The 12,500-nt window shown below is 38.4% G+C and overlaps 1 protein-coding gene across 1 annotated transcript in view; it reads left to right on the forward strand.

Moving 5' to 3' along the window:
• Nucleotides 1–6,192, forward strand: part of LOC137645259 (uncharacterized) — a 28,071-nt gene extending 21,879 nt beyond the window's left edge. Inside the window, exon 6 of the mRNA XM_068378079.1 lies at nucleotides 5,976–6,192. Within this exon, the coding sequence (XP_068234180.1) occupies nucleotides 5,976–6,192 (217 nt within the window). The remainder of the gene's footprint in view (nucleotides 1–5,975) is intronic.
• Nucleotides 6,193–12,500: the final 6,308 nt, after the last annotated feature.

Below are 12,500 nucleotides of genomic sequence, written 5' to 3' on the forward strand. Positions count from 1 at the left end.
CGGGACCCGCAGTCTTCGCAAAATTCAGACGTCTGGCACCGGAACGATTGGCAGCCGCCAAACAGATGTTTGCCGAAATGGAGAAAATGGGCCTTTGCAAAAAGGCCTCCAGCCTATGGTCGTCACCCTTACACATTGTTCTGAAGAAAGACGGTTCCCTCCGTCCGTGCGGGGATTACAAGTGCCTGAACATGCAAACAGAACCAGATCACTACCCCCTCCCAAACATCACCGACGTGACCTCCTACCTGCACAAAGCGAGGGTTTTCTCAACGCTCGACCTCAAGAAGGGGTATTATCAGGTGCCTATGAACCCAGAAGACATCCCCAAGACTGCCATCACCACTCCATTTGGTACATACACCTTCAATTACTCCTGTTTTGGCCTTCGTAATGCTGGGGCCACGTTTCAACGTCTCATGGATGGCATCTTAGGGGACCTCCCTTTCTGTGTATGTTATGTGGACGACATACTTGTGTTCTCCTCCTCAAAAGAGGAACACCTCCGTCACCTGCACATCGTGCTCGACCACCTGCAACAAAACGGCCTTGTAGTCCGGTACGACAATTGTACCTTTGGCGCCAACGAAGTGTCGTTCTTAGGGCACCGCATCACTCCTGAAGGAGTCCATCCCCTCCCTGAGAAGGTAGCAGCCGTTCAGAACTTCCCCGCGCCCTCGACCGTCAAAGCTCTGCAGGAATTCTTGGGCATGATCAACTATTATCACCGTTTTCTGCCAGCCATTGCCGCCACTCTTGCTCCCCTCTACGCCTCCCTCAAGGGCAAGCCAAAGGACCTGAAGTGGGGTCCCCTTCAAGAAGCAGCCTTCTGCAATGCAAAGAAGGCCCTATCAACTGCTGCAGCTCTCACTTTTTCTATCCCACATGCCCCTCTCCTTCACTCCACCGATGCCAGCGACGTCGCTATTGGTGCAGTACTCGAGCAGGTGGTCAACGGCTCGCCCCGCCCATTGGCCTTCTTCAGCAGAAAACTGTCCAAGGCAGAATTGGGTTATTCTACCTTCAATCGAGAATTGCTGGCAGTGCACTTGGCTGTCCGTCACTTTCTCCATTTCTTAGAAGGTATGCCCTTCATCATTCGCACAGACCACATGCCTCTGGTGCACGCCTTTACTCGACAGTGTGATGCCTGGTCCGCCCGGCAACACCGACATCTCTCCACCGTGGCTGAATATAATTGCACCCTTCAACACGTCCCTGGGAAAATGAATCCCGTTGCCGATGCCCTGTCAAGAAACACGTTGGCTGCCGTTCAACTGGGATTGGATTACAATGGCTTGGCTGAAGCCCAATGACAGGATCCAGAGTATCAAGCATGTAGTACATCCTGCACGTCCCTCCGTTAGGAAGACTTCCCCCTCGAAGACTCCAACACCACCCTCCTCTGTGATGTCAGTACTGGTAGACCACGACCTTGGATTCCTGCTCCCATGCGCCGGCAGGTGTTTGATTTCATTCACGGCCTTTCACATCCCTTTTGCCGTTCTACTGCGCAGCTGCTGAAGGCAAAGTTCATTTGGCACGGCATTTCTAAGGATGCTAAGGATTGGGTCCACGCCTGTACTTCTTGCCAAACTTCCAAAGTACATTGACACACGGATTTAGGAGTGGGCACCTTTCCTCAACCTCAGCGTCGTTTCGCACACATTCACATCGACGTTGTATTCCCCCTTTACCCACATCACAAGGACATCGTTGCCTGTTTACCGTCAGCGACCGCTCCACTCGTTGGCCTGAAGCCATTCCCATGGAAACTGCAACGTCCGCCGCATGTACATCTGCCTTACTCTCTGGATGGATTGCAAGATTTGGTATCCCTGAGCATATTACTTCTGACAGGGGAACCACTTTCACCTCTCAATTGTGGACATCATTAGCGAATCTCCTGGGCATCACCCTACATCAGACAACGGCCTACAACCCCGCTGCCAATGGAATGGTTGAACGTTTTCATTGCACCCTCAAAGCAGCTTTGATGTCCCGGTACAAGGATTGCAACTGGTTTACTCAGCTTCCCTGGGTCCTCCTGGGACTAAGGACCACTCCTAAGGACGCCCTCGACGTCTCAGCAGCTGAAATGGTGTATGGCGACCCGTTGGTCATCCCTGCCAAATTTTTTCCTTCTACAACCTCCTCCGATGATCTCCAGCGCATACGTCACGTCGTGGGAAAATTTACTCCATGCCGCCAGACTTACAAGCCCCCAGCGAAGCATCACATACCAACAGACTTGCACTCTGCAATGCACGTCTTCCTGCGCAACGACACTAGCAAGCCACCGCTAACGCCCCCTTATACGGGCCCTTTCCTTGTGATCCAACGCACTCCGAAAGCATTCCTACTAAACATTCGTGGCAAAGAAGACTGGGTCTCCATTGATCGTCTAAAACCTGCTTATCTTCTGCCAGATGACCCGCCTACAGTTCGCCTCTCTAGAGCGGGGCGCCCTATTTAACATGTACAGTATGTCATTTTAGGGGGGGGGGGAGCCATGTACCAACCGTGTGTCACACGATCGTACATTATTCATTTTGTATATATTATGCTTGTATCTTCGCTCTTCCCTCGCACTAAAAAGAACCAGAATAATCATGTCTGCATTTTTCCTCTGTAACATTGTCTGTTTTTCGAACATGAAATTTCCTGTTGCCTTGAGGTTTTGTATATAAAGGAGAGTGTTCTATAATAAATTACTCAGTTGCTTTCAACCAGCTTTTGAGGCACAACCTTCTCTCGGCCCGTCACAGTGGGTTTGCTCTCTCTCTCTCTCTCTCTCTCTCTCTCTCTCTCTCTCTCTCTCTCTCTCTCTCTCTCGCTCTCTCTCTCTCTCTCTCATATATATATATATATATATATATATATATATATATATATATATATATATATATATATATATATATATGTATATATATATATATATATATATACATATATATATATATATATATATATATATATATATATATATATATATATAGAGTTTACATGGTAGTATTCATATCCACGTACACCACGTGTCATGTGCTTTAAATTTTATCAACGATATATGTATCTGAATTGCTAAATTATATAGTTATACAAAAACATTGAGTCGCAGTCTATCGATAGTAGCTCAAAACTATATTACAAAATGTTTCTATTAAAAATGACGAAAAATTGATACAGCCCTGAAAATTTCGTGATCTATTTTTAATGTGTTGGAAATTTCAAATGTTTTCCTCCGGTAGAATATCCACGTGCGGTCTGAGAAATTTCTAACCATTATAACTCCTCTTGTGCACTACTTATCACGTTTTTTTTTTTTTTTTATACTACAAGGGAGGTTGTGGCATAGGATCGGCATTTGATTGCAATGAGGCAACAGCCAGTGCATCGCCTATGCTTTCATGGTGTGGGCGGTGCTGTCCAAATTTCGTTATGTGGTTCATATTATTCCTATAAAAACTATAAAAACCAAAATGTTATATAATGTTATAAATAAAAGTTATAATAGGTTTTGAAAAAAAGGATTTAAAGTAATCATTGTAATTGCTGATAATACGATAAATGAAAAAACAATGTCCTATTTTGCAACCCCAACACAGCTATCTATATTCTAACCCCATCCAGCTGCAAGAATGCAGACTTTGTTTTTCACGTTTGACGCCGTACACATTCTGGAGTGTCACAAATAACTGGTTGGGTCTCAACTATGAGTACAAAACTATTGTATTTCCAAAATTTCCATTAAGCAAAAATTGCAGCGAACTAAATGTATTTCTTGCTCCCTGGAAGTTATTAGAAGTTAACAATTAAAGCATTACGACCATCCACATTTGAAAAGCTAAACGTAAATTTGGTTCTCAAATTTTTTGACGGATATGTTATTACACCAATGCGAAATCTTGGGAAAGAGAAACAATTGTCTAATTACAATAATACAGCACATTTATACGATTTGTTTTATTTGGTGGTCAATAGTTAATGTAAATGTAATATCTAAAGTGAAAGGAATTAATAATGAATATTGTACCCTACTTATGTGTAATGGAAATGGTATGAAATAATATTTCTTGTTAAGGATTAGATACGTAAGAGAAATTTTCTGGTGAATTATATATATATATATATATATATATATATATATATATATATATATATATATATATATATATGTATGTATATATATATGTATATATATATATATATATATGTATATATATACATATATATGTATATATATACATATATACACATATTGGAGTAGGGAGACACGTTTTGTTCTTTCATCCATTTATTTGCGCCGACGTTTCGTATCAGCTTGATACATTTTCCAGGCTGAAACGATTACAAATCAATTGCGTATAAGTAAAAAGATACACACAACGTTTACCAACACCAAACGTTGGTAAACGTTGTGTGTATCTTTTTACTTATACGCAATTGATTTGTAATCGTTTCAGCCTGGAAAATGTATCAAGCTGATACGAAACGTCGGCGCAAATAAATGGATGAAAGAACAGAATGCGTCTCCCTACTCCAATATGTTTATGCTTGAGTAATTGCTCCTGTCTCCATACTTACATATATACATACATATATATATATATATATATATATATATATATATATACATATACAAATATATATATCTATATACATATATTGGCCGAGGTGGAATAAGCCTTCTAATCTCGGTGGCCACGGTCCGTCGCCTAGCGTCATGTTGTATATGTTAGTTCTGTGGCGCTTCTAGTGTGTCACGAACATTTGGGAGTATTGGTCCCGCGTATATAAAAGGACAGGGGAGGGGAGAGAGATCTGACGAACACCGCTCGTGTTTGGAGACATTTTTCAGCTACACCCTCTGTGACTCCGAAAGTTGGTGACTACAAACAACGATAGAGTATCTTGAAGAAGATAAAGAAGTTCAAGAAATTCATATTTTCATCATTAGTAGCTCAGATCCTTCATGTCAACTTTTTATATAAGCAATGTCATTTGTCCCTCGCAGCATAGAATTTTGTGAAGTCAACTCGACTTACTTCTTTGTAACAACTTTGTATTTAAAAGGACAGGTGAAGTGAGAGGGGAGAGAGATCTGACGAACACCGCTCGTGTTTGGAGACATTTTTCAGCTACACCCTCTGTGACTCCGAAAGTTGGTGACTACAAACAATGATAGAGTATCTTGAAGAAGATAAAGAAGTTCAAGAAATTCATATTTTCATCATTAGTAGCTCAGATCCTTCGTATCAACCTTTTATATAAGCAACGTCATTTGTCCCTCGCAGTATAGAATTTTGTAAAGTCAACTTGACTTACTTCTTTGTAACAACTTTGTATATTTACACATCAATTTTTGTGTGCCGTTATTATTTTGTGAATCTAGTGTAATGCTGTTTTATATTTATGCTAAATCTTAAATAGTTTTATTTTCTGTTTACTGGTCATCATTTTCACTTGCTGTTTATGTTTTTCTATTGTTTATTAAACTTTTTGAGTAGATTTTGCATAATCTACGACGTGTATAATAGTTCAACGTAACAATATGTATATATACAAATATTTAGGTAGCATGTATGTTTATATATGCATACGTATAAATATAAATGTATATATACATCAATAAATAATAATATTTAGATGTTTAATAAATCAAAATAGAAGGTAGGCAAATCTCGAGGTGGTATGCATATATTTTACGATAAACTGTGTGTGCTACATTTTTTAGATTGAATACCATGCTAGCCACCACTCATCTCTACCGGGGCAAGATGGCTGCAGTCTTCACATATGAGCTATCATTGGCCGATATGTATCTCACAGCATCTATTGTAGGATATCTATGGTCACGACGATCTCTTGAAATTTTTTTCTATTGCGTTCAAATCATGGCATTTATGATGTTTTGCCATTTGGTTCACTATCATCATAGATTTGATCTTTTTAACTGTATTCAATGTGAATTGCAGATTCTCCTTAACACTTAACTGTGGGTACTTGTTTACAAGAGCACGCTCTCCATTTACTCCAAAATTATGCAGACCTGCAACTCTCCTCTTTTTTGGAGGCTCTTTAAGTTTGGTAAAGCAAAAAATGACAAGATATGTTGAGCAAGGGGGAAGGGGTTATAACAAAACTAGCTTAGTTTCCTCACTAAACGACCTGGAACTAACTTCGTCAACATAGTTGCCCTCGAGAACACTGGATTGCGGTCCGGCACCTGCTGAGGGCGACTACCCTGAGTGAGAGAGTTACTTTGTGAAACTTATCCAGGCAACAGAGATTCTATACGTTGGAGAACGCTTCGTCTGCACCTTTGCAGGTTGACCTGTCAGTATGCGCACTAACGGTGTGAAGTCTTGTTGAAGAGACTCAAGGCAGAAATAATGTCTTTCTCGGCCTCTGAATCGACAGTCATGGAAGCTTCGTCCTTGATCTCTCTCCACCCAGTTTCCAAGCCTGACCAGTGGTCTGGCGGAGTAACGTACTTTGCAAAGTTGATGAGGTTATCCAATGTGAAGGCTTTGGAAAAGTACACGAGTCTTATGCTCTCATGTGGGAAGGCGGTTACTTTTCTTGCCCACCATTCAACAAACCATTGGGCTAACTGTTGTTTCTCACTTCTAAAGTCAGGATATCCCAGAGGTGGTGGTGTCATTGTGGAACTGTATGTATGGGGTGCTGAGTTTCTACTTTCTAGGAGTTGTGAAAACAGGTGTGGAATCATGGAGGACTGCTTCACAGTGCTTCCTGATCCAGGGCTATCTCCTTTGAAGGTGACGGCAGCCTAACCTTCGTGTGTGATTGGGCATGTGAGATCAGGATGAAGGAAGGACCCTGGTCCTGCGCAGAGACACTGGTCGGTAATGCCCGCTACTTCTTCCTAAAAAGCGCAGCCTTTTTGAGCACCCCAATTTACTGCTTTTAGGAAGGGTGTGTCTGGTAAAGGGAAGGGATTTGGAGAAAAATACACTTGAAGTCATTAGATATGAATCTCCGGGCTTCTACAGTCAACTTTTCCTGGTAGAGACGGCTAAGGGGAACTGGAGACTAGTCATCAACCTCTCTCCTCTGAAAAAGTTTGTTAGCAAAACAAAGTTTAGTACAGAAACAGTACGGCCAGTGCTGTCTTTTGTCAGAGAGGGAGATTTTATGCTTTCAATAGACCTGAAGAATGCATACATCTAAATGCTTGTACATCAGTCCTCTTGAAGGTACCTCTGCTCCTCCCTCTGCAGTACAGTGTACTAGTTCAAGACTGTACTTTGCACTGTGTATGGCTGTCCAAGTGTTCACTTGGGTATTACCTTGGTAGCTGCTTGGATCCATTCACAAGGGATACATCTGTTGATGAACCTCGACGATTGGTTGATCCTGGCCTACTTGGAAGGGTAATTGCTACAGGATTAAGATTGGATTCTCACATTTTGCTTCAATATGTGGATTGTGGTAAGCTGAGAGAACTTGAATCTCTTGCCCAAGCAGAGGTTGAAGTACCTGGGCATGCTGATAGATGCAGTAGCAGCGAGAGTCTTATCATCAAACGATTGCATCAGGAGACTTAGAGAAGTTGTGTGACTATTCCTATCTCTGGTTACGGTTCATTTTCCCTTTGCCTATACACATCCACACTGAATAGTCTGGCCTATTCTTTACATATTCTCCTCTGTCCTCATACACCTGACAACACAGATTACCAAACAATTCTTCTTCACTCAAGAGGTTACTGCTCTAATTGTTCAGTGACCATTTTCCTCTTGGTAAGGGTAGAAGAGACTCTTTAGCTATGGTAAGCAGCTCTTCTTGGAGAAGGACACTTCAAAATCAAACCATTGTTCTCTAGTCTTGGGTAGTGCCATAGCCTCTGTACCATGGTCTTCCACTGTCGTGGGTTAGAGTTCTCTTGCTTGAGGGTACACTCGAGCACACTATTCTACCTTATTTCTCTTCCTCTTGTTTTGTTAAAGATTTCATATTCTATATAGGAGATATTTATTTTAATGTTGTTACTCTTCTTAAAATATTCTATTTTCCTTTTTTTTTCCTTTCCTCACTGGGCTATTTTCCCTGTTGGAGCCTCTGGGCTTATAGCATCCTGCTTTTCCAACTAAGGTTGTAGCTTAGCTAGTAATGATAATGATAACAGAAGTTTGTGATGCCAGCATACATGAACAGAAGTTTGTAATGCCAGCGTACAGTTGATATGTATTCAAAATACAGTATATACTAAATTAAAAATAGATTAATTACTCAAAATTGTCCATAAAATATACAATTCACAAATAGTGAGACTTGAGTAATTACTCCATTTTTAATTTAGTATATATTTTGAGTATACAGTATATCAAATGTACGCTGGCATCACAAACTTCTGTTTATATACGCAGGCATCACAAACTTCTGTTTGGTTGAATATGTTGACGATGTCAGTTCCAGGACGTTTTAGTGAGGAAACCAAGCTGGTTCTTTTTATAACCCCTCTCCCCTTGCTCAAAATATCTTGATATATTTTGCTTTCCCCCATTTGAAGAACCTCCTAACTACTGTACAAGAAGATGAGAGCTGCAGGACTGAATAATTTGTGAGTAAATGGAGAGCGTGTTCTTGTAAACAAATACCTTATTGTGCATTCACCTTTATCTTTACGAAACTCAAATAGTGTTTTATTATGCTCACTATAGCCTTTATGATCCTCCTGAATTGTTCCAATAATTGATCTTCTTGATCCTTTGAAGTTAGTTAACTATTGTCCTTGAAATCCTTCTGAAATAATTTCCTTATCTATTCACATTTGTCCCTGTGACCGTGTTAAACCATTTTCATTGTAAAATTATCTATAGTTCCACTGATTTTATTGAATCCCTGTATCTACTACTACTACTACTACTACTACTAGTAACCGTGTCACCAAGAGGAAAAGGAAAGAGGACAGGACAAAAATCATGGCCATAGCCCCGAATGGAATGAATGAATCAGTATAGGAGTATAAATACTCAAGTGAATGTTTCCCAGACAAATATTACCAGATAAATGAGACCATAGTCTTAGTATTAGTATAAGGGAAGCAAAATTAGAATATATGGAGTAAGAAGTTAAAACCAATGGAGGTAGTAAAAGAGTAGGAGAATTGGCATCACTTATGAAAATTAAGGTATATGAAACAGTAGCGGTACCTACACTGTTTGCAAATATTGTGGCGTAGGGTGCTATGAAGGAAAAATATGAAAGAGTTAGAGGGAATTCAGTACAAATTACTAAAGGACTGTATGTAGCCTACAAGTTGCAACTAGCCTACATCTTATTTTTGATTAATGGCAGAAACAGACCTATGGTTAGCAGCGTTAAACTGTTTATAAACTGGTGATACTTTTTCATTATTTCATAACAACAGATGATAAACAATAAGTTAAGGAGATAATGGAAGAAAAAAAAATAATGAAACCCTATGAGCAATTTTGAGGAAAATGCATTTTAAATATATGCATAAAGTGTATCAAAATTGAAGACGGAAACATTTATAGAAAGCAAGTACTTAAGAAATAAATAAAAGGTAAAGTCGCAAATTAAAAAAAAAAAAAAAAAAATATGAAGAGAAAGCAAAAATAAAAAAGTTGAGCTTATAAATGTTACTGACAGAAGGGATCACACAAGTGAAATGTACACCGAGGAAGCTTGTCCTATTAATGAAAATAAAAGAAAGTTATAGAAAAAGGAATGAGAATTATAGGCTTTTTGAGTTGAGCCAAGATGCAGATGACACACAAGAGCATTTGTTTAACTTCAAGGAATTAAGAAAATTTATAAGTCGTAGTATAGAATTAAGAAAATTAGAATGAAAATAAACAAATTATTTTGTTTGTGTAGGAGGTAACTAGTGATAATGAACTTTCTTCAGAATGTACGTGTTTGCACCTACAAATCTCGTTGGGTGTCCACAATCTACACAAAGCTTAGGGTGAGGAACGAGGAACTTGGAATCTGGAACCCGTATGCAATATCGTTAACAGTTTTAGCTTTTAATCTTTCTTGAGTGACGCTGATAAGGAAAAAAAATATTCTGTTTCTTCAGATTTTGGTATCGTGAATGAAGCAGTGGCTATTGACCTGATATTCAAATAAATTCCTTTATATACATTTAATATCCAATGCCAATTTTACCAGAAAATAAAATATCTTAAAATTCTAAAGAATTGACAGCCTCTAATGCTGCTTAGCATTAACCATTTTCGAAACCTCAGTTTGTTGAAATTGAATGTCAGTTTTCTGCCAAATTTTCACTTATTTATAGATTTTCAACTTATATCAGCATTTTTGTTACAAAAAATGTCCTATCTTTGCACGTTGCAACATAACGCTTATAAATATCGTGAAACTTTTGACTTAAAAAGGTCGCTGTGTAGTTTTTTGTTTGTGAAAATAGTCTTTGTGTAGTTTTGTAAAGAGTATTGTATGCTTGTATGATTATTAATGGTCCGAGGCTAGAATATTGACAGTTGTTTGTAATCGGTTGTTCATAATGGAGGAAAGGAATTAGAAATTTTTTAACTTGATAAGAGACTGGAAGCAGATCTCCTTGGTAGGCTACTACTGGAACTTTTACTGAGGCCTCGAACATTGACATCTTTTTAAACACATCTCAAACATAGTCTCACGTATAGTGAACAATATGCTGCCTTTTTAATGACCACGTGCTTTAAAAGCTTAGCTGCAAACCAACTACCAATTATGGATATACCTGTAGAATTCTTATATAGATTTGTTTTATGCTTCATGGTAATGCGTCAGGATGGCCAGAAAACTTTAAATCAATCAATCAATCAAATCATGGTAGTACATTACTTCTAATTTTCTTGTGTTTTTAGTAGTAATACTAAAGCTTGCCTGCTCAATATATTTTCTAGGGGTTTAAAGCATGATTATTGCAATATTTTCTGGGTATGTTATCGGTCATGAGACCAAATAAATTCATAGTTCACTTTTCTTTTGCAGCACTTTTCATTTACTTGAATAGTAAAATTTCATTATGATTTTAAAAAATCCATTGCTATTAACCAGATGCTTTTTTTATTTATTTAAATAAGAATGAAATTTCAACAGGTCTATGCCTTTTAAAATTACATTGTGTTCAACCTGTTATCGTATGTGCTTTTATTTCTATAAATAAGAATGGAATTTATTTTGATTTGAAAAAGATAAGTATCAAATACATCGTTTTCAACCTGGGGTTATGAATTTAGAATTTTCAAATAAAATTTTATCATGAAATAAGCGAATGAATTTTGTTCAACCTGCTGTTGTAAGTGTTATTTTAGTGTTAGTAATTGTTTTGGTGACGTTTTGTGTGTGTTTTGATGTTGTATTTATGTTACTATTTCTGCTGTTGTTCATAAGCTTTAAAACTAATTTCAAACTTAACGGAGGATCAAGATTATTTTTTTTATTGATAATAGTTTTCGCCAATTACAACCCCCAGATTGCAAATATGGAAGCACTATTGACTTCAGTTCTACATAAGTCTTGAACGATATTTTTAAATGATCAAATTTTTTATCTTTGTATTTCATCAGTTAGCAGGAGATAATTTTTTATTAAAATCTCCTTTTCTATTCATCAATATAAAATGCTTATGAGAGCAACAGCTGTTTTTTTTCTATGCTTATCCAATAAAACTAATACAACATCAGCCAAGGAATCCATCGTGTCAACGGTGAGCACATGACTGAGCCTATGTGACAGGGTGTCATGTGGTGTGAGATGTGCCGCATTTCGGTGTTTCCGTGCCTCAGGTTGCGTCACTTCCTATAAGAATTGGGCCTTATAATCTTGATTATCATCATCATCATCATCATCATCATCATCATCTCCTCCTATACCTAGGGCCTCGGTAAGATTTTGCATTCGTCTCCACCTTGAGCCTTTAAATGAATACTTCTCCATTCGTCATTTTCGGCCAAAATCATCTCAGACGTTATTTCATCATATCCAGGGACTTTCCAACTCTTGAGGGTTTTAGTAATAGTTTCGACTTCAAAAACACTGAATACCTTCATGGGAACATCAAGGCCTTCCTTAGCTTCAGGTATATCAATAAAATTATTCCCTTCATATCTTCTATTCATGACCTCACTAAAGGGCTCCATCTAAAGTTGCCTTTCTTCCTCTTCTGTTGTTATAACAGATCCATCTTTTTCTTGATGGGTATATGCTTCATTCATGCCCCAGTAGAAATTTCATTAATAGTTCTATGAGCGATTCTTACACCATATCCAATCCCTGAATTCATAGCATTGTCAGCCTCATCTTCTTTCAGGTCTAAATATTCTCCCCAGTCATTCTTGGCTTTTCTTTTGACCTCACTATCAATACTGGAATACTTAGCGTGCTCTACATTGTAATCTTCATTACTTCCTCGTAAACTTCCAACAACCAATTTCTATCTAAGAAAGACAAAAAATGTATTTTCAATCTGCATACTATGACCATTTATGACAGTA

The sequence above is a fragment of the Palaemon carinicauda genome, chromosome 8, assembly GCF_036898095.1.
Source record: "Palaemon carinicauda isolate YSFRI2023 chromosome 8, ASM3689809v2, whole genome shotgun sequence".
NCBI lineage: Eukaryota > Metazoa > Arthropoda > Malacostraca > Decapoda > Palaemonidae > Palaemon > Palaemon carinicauda.